At 37.0% G+C, this 18,407-nt stretch overlaps 1 protein-coding gene across 4 annotated transcripts in view; it reads right to left on the reverse strand.

Moving 5' to 3' along the window:
* ATP11B (ATPase phospholipid transporting 11B (putative)) overlaps positions 1–18,407 on the reverse strand; it is a 118,894-nt gene that overhangs the window by 20,368 nt on the left and 80,119 nt on the right. For all 4 annotated transcript variants that reach the window (XM_055568949.1, XM_055568948.1, XM_055568952.1 and 1 more), the window contains 5 exons: positions 17,649–17,794; positions 16,102–16,161; positions 14,363–14,490; positions 12,746–12,884; positions 252–317 (listed from right to left, as the gene is read on the reverse strand). In XM_055568949.1, coding sequence (XP_055424924.1) covers positions 252–317; positions 12,746–12,884; positions 14,363–14,490; positions 16,102–16,161; positions 17,649–17,794 — 539 coding nt within the window. The remainder of the gene's footprint in view (positions 1–251; positions 318–12,745; positions 12,885–14,362; positions 14,491–16,101; positions 16,162–17,648; positions 17,795–18,407) is intronic.

Consider the following 18,407-nt stretch of genomic DNA (forward strand, 5'->3'; position numbering starts at 1 on the left):
GACAGAAGCATAATTTCACAGGTGGGTACTGAGGAGTTAACTTTCCTTTGACTAGAAAAATCAGCTGAGGCTTTCCAAAATAATGAATTAAAAAATGAATTCATAATGAATTTGACAAAAATTAAAATTATCAAACTAGCCATCCATGAAATTATGCATGACTAAAAAGAAAAACTATATCACTAAATGAATGAAGAAAATTAGAATTATATAGACAAAACGTGTCCATGCTTCTAATTTCTGTATCATACCTTTGCTGTGACGGTAATAACCATGACTGTGAAGACCAAGGTGCCAAATGTCCAATTTCCAAACATCTAAAACATAAAGAATAAACTAGTATTGTATTACATGTTAAAATGATGCTGAAACAGAAGTGATGCAAAGAATAACTACATTCTTTACTGAAAATCACTTGCATCACTTATGTCAGGTACATTTGAAATCTGACTAGATTAGTAAAGTTAAGAGAGAATGAGAAGAAATACAATAAAGCATTATTATGTTTATTACATAAATGATCCTTTGGATAACCTTATCAGACTGGAAACTCAAAGACAGGTTTGAAGTTGTGTGGCACAGATAGTTTTTAGTGACAATTATACACTGGCTGGAAGAAGCACAAGCTGGAATCAAGATTGCCGGGAGAAATATCAATAACCTCAGATATGCAGATGACACCACCCTTATGGCAGAAAGTGAAGAGGAACTCAAAAGCCTCTTTATGAAAGTGAAAGAGGAGAGTGAAAAAGTTGGCTTAAAGCTCAACATTCAGAAAACGAAGATCATGGCATCTGGTCCCATCACTTCATGGGAAATAGATGGGGAAACAGTGGAAACAGTGTCAGACTTTATATTTTGGGGCTCCAAAATCACTGCAGATGGTGACTGCAGCCATGAAATTAAAAGACGCTTACTCCTTGGAAGAAAAGTTATGACTAACCTAGATAGTATATTGAAAAGCAGAGATATTACTTTGCCAACAAAGGTCCGTCTAGTCAAGCCTATGGTTTTTCCAGTGGTCATGTATGGATGTGAGAGTTGGACTGTGAAGAAAGCTGAGCGCCGAAGAATTGATGCTTTTGAACTGTGGTGTTGGAGAAGACTCTTGAGAGTCCCTTGGACTGCAAGGAGATCCAACCAGTCCATCCTAAAGGAGATCAGTCTTGGGTGTTCATTGGAAGGACTGATGCTGAAGCTGAAACTCCAGTACTTTGTCCACCCCTCATGCGAAGAGTTGACTCATTGGAAAAGACCCTGATGCTGGGAGGGATTGGGGGCAGGAGGAGAAGGGGACGCCAGAGGATGAGATGGCTGGATGGCATCACCGACTTGATGGACACTGAGTTTGAGTGAACTCTGGGAGTTGGTGATGGACAGGGAGGCCTGGCGTGCTGTGATTCATGGGCTCGCAAAGAGTCGGACACGACTGAGCTCCTGAACTGAACTGAACTGAAACAGCTGTTAGTAACTGTTTTACTCCTGTCACACAGTAAATATGATAATAAACCCTGTTCAACTATAATTATTTTCTGAAACCACTCCAGCCAAAAGTCAGAAGAGAATACGTGCCACTGTATTTTGGACACATAATAGAAAGATCAAGTAAAAAGAAATTTATACACAAAACCAACACTTGAAAGGAAAGGTAACGGCTAGTGGAATGACTCAAAGGATTCCGTGTAAAAATACAGTTCATGCCAGTAGATAGTATTGCCCTGGGCTTTTTAGCTAAAACTGACCGCTGCTGCTGTTAAGTCACTTCAGTCGTGTCCGACTCTGTGCGACCCCATAGACAGTAGCCCACCAGGCTCCCCCGTCCCTGGGATTCTCCAGGCAAGAACACTGGAGTGGGTTGCCATTTCCTTCTCCAATGCAGCAAAGTGAAAAGTGAAAGTGAAGTTGCTCAGTCGGGTCCGACTCTTAGCGACCCCATGGACTGCAGCCTACCAGGCTCCTCTGCCCATGGGATTTTCCAGGCAAGAGTACTGGAGTGGAGTGCCACTGCCTTCTCCTATTAAAAATGCAGATTTGCAGATTCTCCAAAGAATATCAGGATTTAATTTCCACAAATAAGAGCATAACCAGAATTTTATGTCAATTTAGGTCACCAAATAGTCATAATCTTTACCATTGGTTTTAAAAAAACTATTTAAAAGACCAGTCATTTAAAAACAAATGGGTTCCAATGGCAATAAAACTTATCCAAGTAATTCAAAATAAATGACAAACTCAGTGCTTAAGACCCTGAATAGCCAAAATAATTTGAGAAAAGAATAATGGAGCTGGAGGAATCATACTCCCTGACTTCAGACTATACTACAAAGCTAATGTAATCAAAACAGTATGATACTGGCACAAAAACAGACATATAGATCAGTGGAACAGACACACAGATCAGTGGAACAGGACAGAAAGCCAGGAAATAAACCCACGCACCAATGGTCTAATTAATCTATGACAAAGGAGGCAAATATGTACAATGGAGAAAAGACAACCTCTTCAATTAGTGGTGCTGGGAAATTGGACAGTTACATGTAAAATAATGAAATTAGAACATTCCCTGCTGCTGCTAAGTCGCTTCAGTCGTGTCTGACTCTGTGCGACCCCAGAGACGGCAGCCTACCAGGCTCCCCTGTCCCTGGGATTCTCCAGGCAAGAACACTGGAGTGGGTTGCCATTTCCTTCTCCAATGCATGAAAGTGAAAAGTGAAAGTGAAGTCGCTCAGTCAGGTCCGACTCTTAGCGACCCCATGGACTGCAGCCTACCAGGCTCCTCTGTCCATGGGATTTTCCAGGCAAGAGTACTGGAGTGGGGTGCCATTGCCTTCTCTGAACATTCCCTAACACCATATAAAAAAATAAAATCTAAAGAAATTGAAGACCTAAACGTAAAACTCCTAGAAGAAAACATAGGCAGAACACTCTGACATAAAATGCAGAAATATATTTTTGGATCTGTCTCCTAAAGTAATGGAAATAAAACCAAAAATAAACAAATGGGACCTAACTAAACTTAAAAGTTTTTGCCAGCAAAGGAAAACATCCACAAAACAAACAGACAAGTTATGAACTGGGAGAAAATATTTGCAAATGATGCTACAGATGAGGGATTAATTTCCAAAATATACAAACAGCTCATACAGCTTAATTATAAAAAAAAAATAAATAAATGGGCAGAAGACCTAGTAGACATTTCTCTAAAGAAAACACACAGATGGTCAACAGGCATTTTAAAAATTGTTCAATATTACTAATTATAGGAGAAATCCAAATCAAAATTTCATTAATGAGGAATCCCCTAACAGTGCCAGACTAGCCATTATTAAAAAGTCTACAGAAGGATTTCCTTAGTGGTCCACTGGTTAAAAACATGCCTTCCAATGCAGAGGATGTGGGTTCAATCCCCGGTCCAGGAAATAAGATCCCACATGCCTAGGGGCAACTAAGCCTGCATGCTGCAACCAGAGCCTGGCGATCTAGAGCCCATGCTCCGCAATCAGAGAAAGCCCACATAGTGCAACAAAAAGCCACCATGCCAGAACTCTCCTACACTGTTGGTGGGAATTTAATTAATGCTGCCACTATGGAGAATAATGGTCCTTAAAAAGCTAAAAACAGTTACCATATGATTCTGCAATCCCAATCCTGGGCTTATAACCAGAGAAAACTACTTTGAAAAGACACACGAACCCCAATGTCCATAGCAGCACTATTTACAATAGCCAAAAACACAGAAGCAACCTAAATGTCCACTGACAGATGAATGAATAAAGCTGTGGTGTATATACACAATGGAATATTACTTAGCCATAAAAAATAATGAAATAATGCCATTTTTGGTAACATGGATTCACCCAGAGATTATCATATTAAGTGAAGTAAGTCAGACAAATATCATATGATGTCACATACACAGAATCTAAAAAAAAAAGATATAAATGAAATTGTTTATAAAACAGAAACAGATTCACAGACACAGAAAACAAACTTATGTTACCAAAGGGGATAGCAGGGTTGGGTGGGGAGAGAAGATAAATTAGAAGTTTGGGATTAACATATACACCCTGCTATATATAAAACAGGTGAACAGTAAGGACCTACTGTATAGCACAGGGATCTTGTAATAACCTATAATGGGAATCTGAAAAAGAATATATATATGTATACATACAACTGAATGACTATGCTATACATGTGAAACGAACAACACTGTAAGTTAACTATACTTCAATTAAAAAACAAATAGCTTAAAAGGTAAAAAAGTAACCAATAAATAATGGTTCTTACAATCAACAATGAATCATTAATATCCCTTTATTTGAGGGTATTCTGCCAACAAAGGTCCGTCTAGTCAAGGCTATGGTTTTTCCTGTGGTCATGTATGGATGTGAGAGTTGGACTGTGAAGAAGGCTGAGCGCTGAAGAATTGATGCTTTTGAACTGTGGTGTTGGAGAAGACTCTTGAGAGTCCCTTGGACTGCAAGGAGATCCAACCAGTCCATTCTGAAGGAGATCAGCCCTGGGATTTCTTTGGAAGGAATGATGCTAAAGCTGAAACTCCAGTACTTTGGCCACCTGATGCGAAGAGTTGACTCAATGGAAAAGACTCTCATGCTGGGAGGGATTGGGGGCAAGAGGAGAAGGGGACGACAGAAGATGAGATGGCTGGATGGCATCGCTGACTTGATGGACATGAGTCTGAGTGAACTCCGGGAGTTGGTGATGGACAGGAAGGCCTGGTGTGCTGTGATTCATGGGGTCGCAAAGAGTCGGACACGACTGAGCAACTGATCTGATCTGATCTGGGGAGCTTATTTGTCAAGAGGAAAATAATGGAAAAGACTTTTCCTGCTTTTATCATCTCTAGAAATGACTTAGAATACTGAAAAAACATTGTATCTCACTCAATTTGGCTCTCAAGAATGCCAGCTCCTCTTTCAGTGATATGGAAACAGGTAATTAATACAGTCAGGCCACCTGGGCCTGGAAATGGTAACAACCACACATATCTACCTCTCAGTATCTGGTTTTACTGGCCCAGATTGGGGCTAATTATGTGTATCTTCCTTTGAAGCAGAGAATGATTTAAAATTTGAGCATTTAAGGACCTAGAGGGAGCTGTAGAAAACAAATTCACACTCTCTTTTTTGGGTAAATTAGCAAACTAGTTTATTTCAACTGCAGCAATAACTTAAGACTATTTCTCTGTGATTTCCCCTCGAATTTAGTTTAACTGGTGATGAGGTGAGTGGCAGAGAAATTTGGGGATCTAGCTAAAGAGAAGTTGAGTTGGGCTTATTTGGCTTGCGTTAAATAGAACTTATTTATGTCACTAACAATCATTTTCACATATACTTATGTTTGTACTTATAGTTTTATGTTTTTTTCACTTAAAGAGCGCCTGCCAAAATGAGTAAGGTTTAGACTACTAAACCTGGATCTGTTCCTGCTCGGAAGAGACAAATGCTCAAAACATTTTCTATCACAATGTTTTGGGTTTTTAAGCCACTTCTTTTAACTTAATATGCTACCTAATTATTTAATAAAGCCAACCTTATATTTCAAATTAAAGAAGATGATTCATTACTCACTTGTAAAGCCAATCAAGAAATAATAACGGAGAATCTATTCCATACCAAGTACCATTCTAGACCTTGGGGAATGAAGCAGTAATAATGTAACACTCCTGACCTCGTGGAATTTGCCTAGTAGAAAAGGCAGAAAATAAACTTAAAAATATATACTTTCAGGTAGAGGCAGGCACCATGAAGAAAAATAAATGTAGAGTAAGGGGTCAGGAAGTGACGGAAAGTGGGAGGGACAGGATTTTACTGGAGTGGTCTAGAAAGTCTGAGTCAAGCCAGTGATAGTTCAGGAGACCTGAAGGAATTAAGGGATTCAGCCACATGACCACATGAGGGAAAAGAATCTAGGCCGAGAAAGAGTAAGTGCAGAAGTCCTAATACAGGAATAAATTAGTCTGAAGGAGCAAGAAAACCAGTGTGGCTGGCACAGAGTGACTAAAAGGGAAGGTGGTAGGAAATACAGTCCAAGAGGTAGTCCAAAATTGTTTTCATTTTTATAAGATCACTTGGGCTGCTGTGCAGAGAATGGATAGTAGGAAGGGAAAGAATGGAAGCAGGAAGAAGGCAGCTACTATGGTCCCTAAAAGACTGAAAAGGAATAGTTGGTAATGAAGCCAAAGTAACTTATAGAGACTGAGAGAAGATACTGTGGCAGGCAGGAAGGCTTCATAAATTGTACCCAGTGGTTGAGTTCATAAGGGCTAAGGCATGCTCTTGGATTTAGCAATAAAACGGGTGCTGCTGAACATAAAGAACATGGTTTGGATGGGAGTGCTTTGGGGGAAAGTCCCACAGGAGTACATTCAAGGGAGAAAAGGAGGCCAGGAAGTAGAAATAGTAAAAAAAAATATATAACTTCTTCCAATTTTGTAACAGGTTTAACTTAACTATACATTGATCTATAAGACAATTACCTTCTATAGAGTTAATCAGTTGTTCAGTTCTCCAGTACAAACTATCTCTTTTTATTCATTTTAAACATTGACCAACTGTTGGATGATACTGTAAGAAGCAATGTATATTTTCTGTTCTCTGTATATGAATAATTTCCTATTGATTTGAGTATTATTAGTGCTTTAAATATTCTCATGAATAAGAGAATATGCAGGGAAATTATGCAATGAACTAGATAATCAAAGACATTTCAATCATACAAGCTTTAATTAAAATAAATCTATATGTACTGTTAGGAATTAAATTGCATATGTGTCTTTAATGACCTGATTGGCAATTACAGTTGTTAAATCATTTGAATTAAAATAAAGATACTGACTTCTCTGTGGAATACAAATATAAAATAGTATATTTCTATCTTAACACAGAGCTCTTATCATTTGATGATTAGGTTTCAACAGCTGAGGACATGTATAGTATGAAAAGAGTAATTAAAATCATTAACATTAAAAAAAAAAAGTTCTGTAGTAAAAAATACAAAAAGATTTTTCTTTCTCAAAATTACAACCTAGGCTCAACCCTGAAGAATAGACAGACATAAGAGAAAGAGGCAACAGCATTCTAGAGAGCAAACAGAAATGGCTTTGAACACTAGAAATGAATGTTGCATGTTCTGAGAGAGCCAGCAAGGGCAGTTACACGGTTAAAGAGAGAGTTTGTGGGAGAAGTAGGCTAGATGGGATTGGGTAGGACAAGGTCTTCAGTAAAAAGACTTGATAGCAATAATAACAATATTCTGAAGGTTGAGTACTTCTGTATGCTAGCCACTATGCCTAATACCCTACATATATCATTTACTCCTCACAGCAAACCTATAAGGTAGTAATTAAGCTCCTAATTTTGATGGAGGAAACTGAGTCTCAGAGAGGTTAACTAACTCATCCCAAATCACTCAAATGATAACTTCAGGTGCCAGGATGTAAATCCAATCCGACTGACTGTAACATATGCCCCTTTCTCACTGTATCTACTAGTACTGGTGGCAGGGAGTGGTAGATTAATTTCTAGTGGCATATACCTGAGTGATAGAACTGGTAGGCTAAAAGGGGAAGGAACTTAATGATATACAATTTGAGTTAAAAAAATGGTAGTTAACTAATGGTAAAAAGAAAAAAAAAACTTTTATACCAAAGGGCCAACAACAATTTACCTTTCATTAAGATTTTTTCTTTCATATAAAGCATGCTCAAGATTTAATTTTAAAAGTCACTAAAAACTAGAAGCAAATCAAAACTGTAGTATTCTTAAATAATTTATGCCATGTAATGGGCTCCAAAATCACTGCAGATGGTGACTGCAGCCATGAAATTAAAAGACGCTTATTTCTTGGAAGGAAAGTTATGACCAACCTAGACAGCATATTGAAAAGCAGAGACATTACTTTGTCAACAAAGGTTAGTCTAGTCAAGGCTATGGTTTTTCCAGTGGTCATGTATGGATGTGAGAGTTGGACTATAAAGAAAGCTGAGCGCTGAAGAATTGATGCCTTTGAACTGTGGTATTGGGAAGACGCTCAAGAGTCCCTTGGACTGCAAGGAGATCCAACCAGTCCATCCTAAAGGAGATCAGTCCTGGATGTTCATTGGTAAGACTGATGTTGAAGCTGAAACTCCAATACTTTGGCCACCTGATGGGAACAGCTGATTCATTTGAAAAGACCCTGATGCTGGGAAAGATTGAGGGCAGGAAAAGAAGGGGATGACAGAAGATGAGATGGTTGGATGGCATCACCGACTCAATGGACATCGGTTTGGGTGAACTCCAGGAGTTGGTGATGGACAGGGAGGCCTGGCATGCTGCAGTTCATGGGGCCGCAAAGAGTCAGACATGACTGAGCAACTGAACTGAATATTATGTGCTATGAAAAAATATTTTTGAAGCATTTTTAATAAGAAAAATCACTAAGGCAATATTAAGGGGAAAATGATGATAAGGTTATTGAGAAATAAGAGGATATAAATTCTGAGGTTAATGAAAAAATAATAGAAATATGTAAAAATGATAGGAATAATTATGATACAAGGAGAACAGGTGGTTTAACTTTTTATTTTTGTATATTTTTCGGATACAGTATTTCAAAATCAGAAGAAAAGTAACTAGCACAAAAGAGATCTCTTTAACTTCCTTTTTATCCAATGACATCTTCCTTTTTTCTTAACTTTCCCCCCTCTTTATTCTATCCCATTTTTGGCCCAGTATTTTAGGTGGAAATGGGCATGCTCATCCATATATCTATATATTTGATGACTGAACTTCCCTGGTGATTCATTGGTTAGGAATCTGCCTGCCAATGCAGGGACACAGGTTCGATTCCCAGCCCAGGAAGATCCCACATGCAAAGACTCAACTAAGCTCATGGGCCACTGTTACTAAGACCACACTGTAGAGCCCCTGCTCTGCAACAAGAGAAGCTACCACAATGAGAAGCCATTGCACTGCAGCTAGAGAGTAGCCCCTGCTTACTGCAACTAAAGAAAGCCTGTGAGCAGCAACCAAGACCTAGCACAGGCAAATAAATAAATAAATAAATAAATAAATAAATTTGATGGTCCTTGCACAGGTGGTAATACTGCACAAAAGTGTATCAGGCTAATAATTGTTTCTCAACAGAATTTAGGATCATGGCAAAGCATACAGGCTTTGACATTATACAGATTTATACTGTATAATATAGAATATAATATTCTATATAATATAGAATATTATATATCAATTATATAATATTGAATTATACTTTTGTAATTTATTTACTATGTGACTTGAGGCAGGTTTCTTAACCTGAGATTACTTTTCTAATATGAAAAAAGTAACATATATTTTCTTCATATAGGACTGTTGTTACAATTTAGTAAGTTAATACATGGAATATACCTGGCACAGAGAAAAAAATTCAATAAAATTCAATTACTTGGGGAAAATGCTGTTAACATTCATGCAACACAAACTAGATTCATACATTTTTCCAAACCTGGCTAAGCATGTCCTCACAAGTGGCAATAATATGTATGTTCCTATTCTACATCCTAAAGGGATTTGCATGGTTAAAGCCTAAAATTGAAATTCATTTCCTTTATGCCCTTGAATATTGTTTTATTTCAATTGCTCATTTCTGGTATCTCTCAGAAGACTCTAAGCTCTATAACCGAGTGTGTTAGTTTCTCTCATAAATCTAGGCACTAGTATAGTACACGGGAATGGCTGCTGCTGCTGCTGCTAAGTCGCTTCAGTCGTGTCCGAATCTGTGCGATCCCATAGACAGCAGCCCACCAGGCTTCCCCGTCCCTGGGATTCTCTAGGCAAGAACACTGGAGTGGGTTGCTATTTCCTTCTCCAATGCATGAAAGTGAAAAGTGAAAGTGAAGTTGCTCAGTTGTGTCCAACTCTAGTGACCTCATGGACTGCAGCCTACCAGGCTCCTCCGTCCATGGGATTTTCTAGGCAAAAGTACTGGAGTGGGGTGCCATTGCCTTCTCTGACATGCGAATGGCTAGTCCTCAATAAATGTTTGTTGCACAGATAAAACGTCATATTCTCCCAACTGCAAATATATTTTGGAGTTCTTAAGTATTGCCAACAGAAAACAGAAACTAAAGGTGACAAGTGAAAAGAAGAAAAGCGAAAAGCAAATGAGAAAAGGAAAGATATAAACATCTGAATGCAGAGTTCCAAAGAATATCAAGAAGAGATAAGAAAGCCTTCCTCAGTGATCAATGCAAAGAAATAGAGGAAAACAACAGAATGGGAAAGACCAGAGATCTCTTCAAGAAAATTAGAGATATCAAGGGAACATTTCATGCAAAGATGGGCTCAATAAAGGACAGAAATGGTATGGACCTAACAGAAGCAGCAGATATTAAGAAGAGGTGGCAAGAATACACAGAAGAACTGTACAAAAAAGATCTTACGACCAAGATAATCACTATGGTGTGATCACTCACCTAGAGCCAGACATCCTGGAATGTGGGGTCAAGTGGGCCTTAGAAAGCATCATTACGAACAAAGCTAGTGGAGGTGATGGAATTCCAGTTGAGCTATTTCAAATCCTGAAAGATGATGCTGTGAAAGTGCTGCACTCAATATGCCAGCAAATTTGGAAAACTCAGCAGTGGCCACAGGACTGGAAAAGGTCAGTTTTCATTCCAATCCCAAAGAAAGGCAATGCCAAAGAATGCTCAAACTACCGCACAATTGCACTCATCTCACACAGTAGTAAAGTAATGCTCAAAATTCCCCAAGCCAGACTTCAGCAATATGTGAACCGTGAACTTTCAGATGTTCAAGCTGGTTTTAGAAAAGGCAGAGGAACCAGAGATCAAATTGCCAACATCCGCTGGATCATCGAAAAAGCAAGAGAGTTCCAGAAAAACATCTATTTCTGCTTCATTGACTATGCCAAAGCCTTTGACTGTGTGGATCACAATGAACTGTGGAAAATTCTTCAAGAGATGGGAATACCAGACCACCTGACCTGCCTCTTGAGAAACCTATATGCAGGTCAGGAAGCACAGTTAGAACGGGACATGGAACAACAGACTAGTTCCAAATAGGAAAAGGAGTATGTCAAGGCTGTATATTGTCACCCTGTTTATTTAACTTCTATGCAGAGTACATCATGAGAAACGCTGGGCTGGAAGAAGCACAAGATGGAATCAAGATTGTCGGGAGAAATATCAATAACCTCAGATATGCAGATGAGACCACCCTATGGCAGAAAGAGAAGAGGAACTAAAAAGCCTCTTGATGAAAGTGAAAGAAGAGAGTGAAAAAGTTGGCTTAAAGCTCAACATTCAGAAAATGAAGATGATGGCATCTGGTCCCATCATTTCATGGGAAATAGATGGGGAAACAGTGGCAGACTTTGTTTTTTGGGGCTCCAAAATCACTGCAGATGGTGATTGCAGCCATGAAATTAAAAGACGCTTACTCCTTGGAAGGAAAGTTATGACCAACCTAGATAGCATATTCAAAAGCAGAGACATTACTTTGCCAACAAAGGTCAGTCAAGGCTATGGTGGTCATGTATGGATGTGAGAGTTGGACTGTGAAGAAAGCTGAGTGCCGAAGAATTGATGCTTTTGAACTGTGGTGTTGGAGAAGACTCTTGAGAGTCCCTTGGACTGCAAGGAGATCCAACCAGTCCATTCTGAAGGAGATCAGTCCTGGGTGTTCTTTGGGAGGACTGATGCTGAAGCTGAAACTCCAATACCTTGGCCACCTCATGCGAAGAGTTGACTCATTGGAAAAGACTCTGATGCTGGGAGGGAATGGGGGCAGGAGGAGAAGGGGACGACAGAGGATGAGATGGCTGGGTAGCAGCACTGATTCGATGGACATGAGTCTGAGTGAACTCAGGGAGTTGGTGATGGGCAGGGAGGCCTGGCGTTCTGCTATTCATGGGGTCGCAAAGAGTTGGACACGACTGAGCGACTGAACTGAACTGAACCGAAAGGTGACAAGTATTTTCAGTCTATCACAGGACTACAGTTGTCATTTCTTTCCTTCCTAACCTATCTAGTTAAGCCTAGAGACAGCGGCCCACTTCTGCAAAGAATCTCTCAACATGAGCATTCCAGTCAGGACACAGAAGTAACAAACTGTGTGGTACTCCTTTCCAATTTTAAATTTCAGAAATATGGCCATTCTAATCCGTAACTTGACATCTTCAGGATTGCTGGTGTGCACTTAAGAGTACAGCAGCACTTTTTAAGCTTACCAAAAAAAAAAAAATCCATCCATTTAAAAGCAAAACCCTAGACATTGTCTCTATTTCTCATTTGAAAAAGCCAATAGTATCGTTCCAATAGAATTACTGTGAGGATTAATGGAAATGCAGCATGTAAAGCACTGAGCACAATATTAAGTACTAAATAAACAGTAGCTATTATTAAAACACAATCCTGAAGTGAACCGCATGCAGTGGAATGAATATATCCCCTTATATGAATTAATTTTTGAACCCGCAAAACTACTTAGGTAACTTGAGTTTCACATTAAAATTACACTGCACTGCCTTTCTGTTTTAATTTTCATTTGTATGAAATTTGATTAAAAATAAGTTAAAACCTTTTAATAATTACATTTTAATTTAATATATACAACTTTATAACTTAAATGTAATTTTACTTTATTTTTTATGACAAAGTTATCAAAAGCCAAACTACATTAATTATTAAAAACATTGTGTAAAAAACTGTATATTTTACCTGGCCATTTCCAAGCAGAGATGTATCTTTCCCTATGAGAAAATAGGATCCAAAAAAGAAAATAAAGGCATGACTGAAACCCAAGGTGGTCCAATAAAGAAATGTTTTCATGCTTAATTGACGGTTTTTACTTATGTCTCTGCAAATTTAAAAAAAAAAGGAAGAGAAAAAAAAATACATCAGGACTTATTTATCTACTAAATAATTATTACCATTTGATAATTAAGAAACAAGATGGCTTTTTAATTTAAAATTGCTTACAAATTTTAGAAGAACAAAACCTAATTTACAAACCACTGCTTGTAAATCATACAGCTGTGTAATAGCTTATAATTCTCATATTCAAATACAATTTCTCATTTGATAAGGAAATATGATATGGGCATAATTCTTCAGTTTAATTGTGTAAAGTTGCTATTTCTTTGCTATTACTTTTTTTGGGGCCATAATGTGTGCCTTATGGGATCTTAGTTTCCTGACCAGGGATTGAACCTGGCCCCCTAGTAGTGAAAGCCTAGAATCCTAACCACTGGACTGCCTGGGAATTCCCTCTTTGTCAAATTCTGTTATATTCTGTTATAACTCAGCCATGATTATTTCTTTATGGTGGAGTCCTGTGAGCTAGGTTCAGCACTGAGGTTCCTAACTGAGTTCACATCTATCAACAGCTATTATGAAAAGAAAAGTCTGTGCCAATCTTGGGTCAGGGCTTCGGTAGCTCAGCTGCTAAAGAATCTGCCTGCAATGAAGGAGACCCTGGTTCAATTCATAGGCCGGGAAGATCCCCTGGAGAAGGGACAGGCTACCGACTCCAGTATTCCTGGGCTTCCCTGGTGGCTCAGATGATAAGGAATCTTCCTGCAATGCGGGAGACCTGGGTTCAATCCCTGGGTTGGGAAGATACCCTGGAGCAGGGCATGGCAACCCTCCATGTCTCCAGTCTTCTGGCCTGGAGAATCCCCATGGACAGAGAAGCCTGGCGGGCTATAGTCCATGGGGTTGCAAAGAGTCAGACACGACTAAACAACTATGCACAATCTTGGGTCAAGCCCAGCCCTAGATATCCTGGGAAATAAAGGTAAGTTACTGCCATTTCTTGATAACTGAATATCTCTATAAGCGTAAAAGTCAAGTTAATGTGGGAATCATAAGTTAGTCCTGAAAACCCAGGGGGCCTGGGATGGGATTTAATGGCCTCAACTCTATATTTTGCATCAATTACTACCCATAAATTTGGCAGGGCTAGAACACGAACTATTTTTTAGGAACTCTAGAGATAACTAAGTAATGAATAACTTTTGTGCGTACCCATGAAACAGAGTATTATTGGTTTAAAACAGTAAGTGCAAATTACGCAACTGCTCAGTGCATTCCTAGGCCCAAACTATTCATTCCTAAAAACACTGGAAAAATCATTCAAATATTCTCTTCAATGTTCAACACCTATAAATCATACAAGAACTTAAGTACTTCCTTTAGTAAGACATTAATCACCAAGAAACTGCCTGATATACTTGCTTATTTTTAAGATACTTTTAAAAATGGATAACTATTGAAATATAATGTACTACTTGTTGCAAGAGGTGGTATGGACATTTAATATTGGAAAACACTTACCGATAGAGAGTGGGTTTGTTCTGTAATACATGAGGGTCTATATGTTGTTCCAACAGACTATATATCAGAATAGGTAGGGATGTAAAACAAATATTGTATAAAGTCAGGTACACGCTGTCATATAGTGTCTAGAAAGAGAAATTTGTAGGAATTTGTAGACTCTAGACTACATTACTATTATACTTATTCATATAATTACAAAGAAGCATCATAAAAATTACATATTTTCAGTTTACACTGAATCCATTTTAGTATGATGGACAGGGAAACCTTGTGTGCTGCGATTCATGGGGTCACAATGAGTCGGACACGAATGAGCGACTGAACTGAACTGGTTTCTTATATAAACATAATGTTTCTACATTTATAGTCTTTGTGGAAATTGGAATATTTTGTTATGTCACGTGATTCTGCTATTACAGTCAGATGGATCTATATTTCAAGACATTCTAATTTGACCACTGTGATGTAATTTTACACAATTCTCTTACATGTGTCCTAGGCTTGTTATTATTCCTTTGATACACTATACATATAGTTTTGCTTTCATAGCTTTGTCTTCCAACCTAAGTCCTACACTTTCTTTAATCCATGATCCATGAAACTTAAAATACTCTGGCTCAAATTCCTGATGATAGCTGCTTCTTCTAAACAGTTATATGTACTACTATTGGTACTAAGTGCTTAGCTCTTTGCCTATTCTTCACATATAGCTTTTATTAACATTGATACTGTCTCTCAGATTGTACTATAAATTCCTGAAAACCTAATCAAAATAGGTTAAGTCTTCTTGTCACATGCTCTCACAGCATTCTCTATTTCATCCAAGTAAAACATTTTTACTAGCAATCAATGTCCAAGCAGATGTCTCAAATTTAGAGTTCCAGGTTGTAAACAAAGGAGAAAACGGTGATTAAGGGTAGGAAAAAGCTCATTAAAAAAAAACCCCAAAAACCTAAGATAATTAAAACTTTCAATAAATTAGAACAAATGTCTTGATCAATTAGAGATGCTGAGTATGATATGTGAGAAGGGTGCTCAAGTAGTCAGAAGCAATAGGTCCAAGCATGGTTTAGTTATTAACTACGTAATCTTGGGCAAGTTACTTAATCCCTATGGATTTCAGTTTCCTTCTCTATGTGACATGTGTACAAAGAAAAGACCCATCAAGTGTTCATTATAGCTACTGTTAACCTATTACAAAGTTTTCCCTGTGAGCATATAATCATATAGTTTCAGAATCCTTTTCAATATAGCACTCTTGGAACCTCCATTTAATTATTTACCTTCTGAGATGAAACCTATATGTCATCCCTGGACTCAATCACTATGTTTCTTCCAAATCTAAAAAAAATTCTATGAGTCAAAAAATAAATAATGATGTAATCTTCCAACAATTATGGGGCCTGGCTTGATATGAATTTTATAGAAGTACTATACATAAGTTGAAAATAGCAAAGTCCTCTCACAAGCTATTAAGAGTAATAATATCTATTTTTTAAAAAAAGCATCCACAGTTAAAATATTTTTTGGTATTCACACTCATTTCAAACTGAAAATCAGAAAAAAGAAATACTGACGCTAAGATAATTAAATATACTATAAGAAAAGTTATGTCTAGCTAGTTATCTGTAGGACTAGGAAAAATAGAAAAGGTCCCTCAAATATTTAACAAAACCTGAACACACATACTCTACTCTTTATCTAAAAGGATAAAACAAAAGACTCTATTTACTTACTTGTTGAGAAAACAAACAGTAGAACTGATATAAAAATTGGGGTGTGATAAAGCACACATTCTGAAAAACAAGATTAAATGGAAATTATTGAAATATTTAAGTCTAAATGAGAAATGATTTATAAAAATGACTTTTATTAAAGAGTCCAGAAAATAATCTTCAGTTGATATAGTAAGTAGATCTGCCCATAAGAACTTGTCCATACAAAAACAGGAAAATAAGAATCCCATTTTATTAAAAAATGCCTCAAAGTAGTCTATGAAGCACTGCAAATGTCAGAATGAAAATACCTTTGACTCCTATCATTGCCAAACAATATGATAATTTTGAATTTATAACTATTATTCAATACTTTTCATACAAAATACAATTAGGAAGGTTTACTTAAACTTTAGGGCTAAAATTACTTTAAAATGCAAAAATATTTAAAATACAATAAATGGAGTGATCAAAATCTCTTTCCATTACAAAAGCCTTGAAAGTGAAAGTGAAGTCATTCAGTCGTGTCCGACTCTGCGACCCCGTGGACTGTAGCCCACCAGGCTCCTCCGTCCATGGGATTCTCCAAACAAGAATACTGGAGTGGGGTGCCATTGCCTTCTCCAGGGGATCTTCCCAACCCAGGGATCAAACCTGGGTCTCCCGCACTGCTGGCAGACGCTTTAACCGCTGAGCTACCAGGGAAGCCCAGGTCACAGCAAAAGTTGTTATAATAAGCTAAGAAAAAACTGCCAACATCATCTATTAGCATTATACAATCTACCTGTGTTCTTTCATTGGGCTGCAGCTACTAATTATAAAAATGCATGCAACACAGAACACTCTGATGTAGTAAATGTCTTGGTATTCAGAGGCGCTTAACATTGGTTCCAAATAATCCTATCTTTGCCCAAAGGGTCAAGAGATAAAACAATATTTCAACATAATTGGCTTCCTTGTAATTCTATCTATTTTATTTTATACATCTAAAATCCCTATATTGAGTAGTTTATACTACTAGACTACCAGTCATTCATGGCCCAAAAAAGATTAAGAACTTCTGCTTAAAATCACAATATTGGAGATAAAATTACTTACCTCTGGTTCCGGACAAAATAACAATAAAGAAATCAAACCATTCATGTTCTAATTAACATAGAATAAAATAAGTATGAATTTTAATGTGTCCTGACAAATTCATACATCCATGTAACTGCCACCACAATCAAGTTAAAGAACTTTTCTGTCAAGCAAAGTTCTCCCATATACTTTTCTAGTCAATTCTATCACCCACACTCTTGGCCTCAGGCAACCACTGATTTGCTTTCTGTGAGTACACATTAGATTTATGATAAAATAATAAAAATATACTATTTTTATTATGATATTTATATTTATGATAAATAAATTTTATATATTTATATTATGATAAAATAATAAAAGTATATTATTTTGACTTATAGAAAAAAATTTCAGACTAATTTGTATGGTAATATTAATAACATTCCTTAAACTGAAACCTCAAATACTGTTATCAATTAACTCAAAAATATCTCCATGAAACTCACCTTATAAAAAAAATACTGTACAAGGGTAGCTATTCTAATGTAATAAAAATGACCATGAACAAAAAGCAATTTGGAGAGAAATTTAAATCTAGCTATTGCATAGTCACTGTTCCTTGCAGCTTGTCTTCCTTCTTTACCCATGATTCCTGTAATACAGGGGACAGAAAGGTTAGTTCACTGATAATTGGTAAATGTAAATTTTAAGATATGCCTGCAAATACCTTAATTATCTGTAGCAGCTGAACCTGGATTTAGGATCACTATATCCTAAATTATAGTAGACAATAGATTCCCAAAAGGTTGCTCTATTTATATCAAATATGTAATTAATGCAAAGCTATAACATATACTAGGCATGTAACATCAATCTTCAAAGAATTAGAATAAAGTAAAATTGATATAAAATATTAAAAGTTCAGGATCTAAGAACATTTTTTTATTCTAATGAAGAGAATGCCATAAAACAGCTTTCATATCTCTATTCCCAAGGACATAAAAAATATGCTGAATCAAGTCAAAATAACCATGTTTAACAGTTTTAAAACTCTCATACAAAACTCAGTGTGCTTTTTAAAAGAAAAATGTACAATATTACTTGAAATCAGTACATAATTTTATCTCACAAATATGAGCACTTTTTTTGAGGTTACTATAGTTCATTAGGTTTCAAAAGTTATTGCCAAGTTTGTTTTTTCAATGTGAAACCAGGATTGAAAAAATTATTTTTTCAAAATTAAAATTTTCTATTTTTGTCATAAA

Source organism: Bubalus kerabau, chromosome 2 (assembly GCF_029407905.1).
Source record: "Bubalus kerabau isolate K-KA32 ecotype Philippines breed swamp buffalo chromosome 2, PCC_UOA_SB_1v2, whole genome shotgun sequence".
Classification (NCBI taxonomy): Eukaryota; Metazoa; Chordata; class Mammalia; order Artiodactyla; family Bovidae; genus Bubalus; species Bubalus kerabau.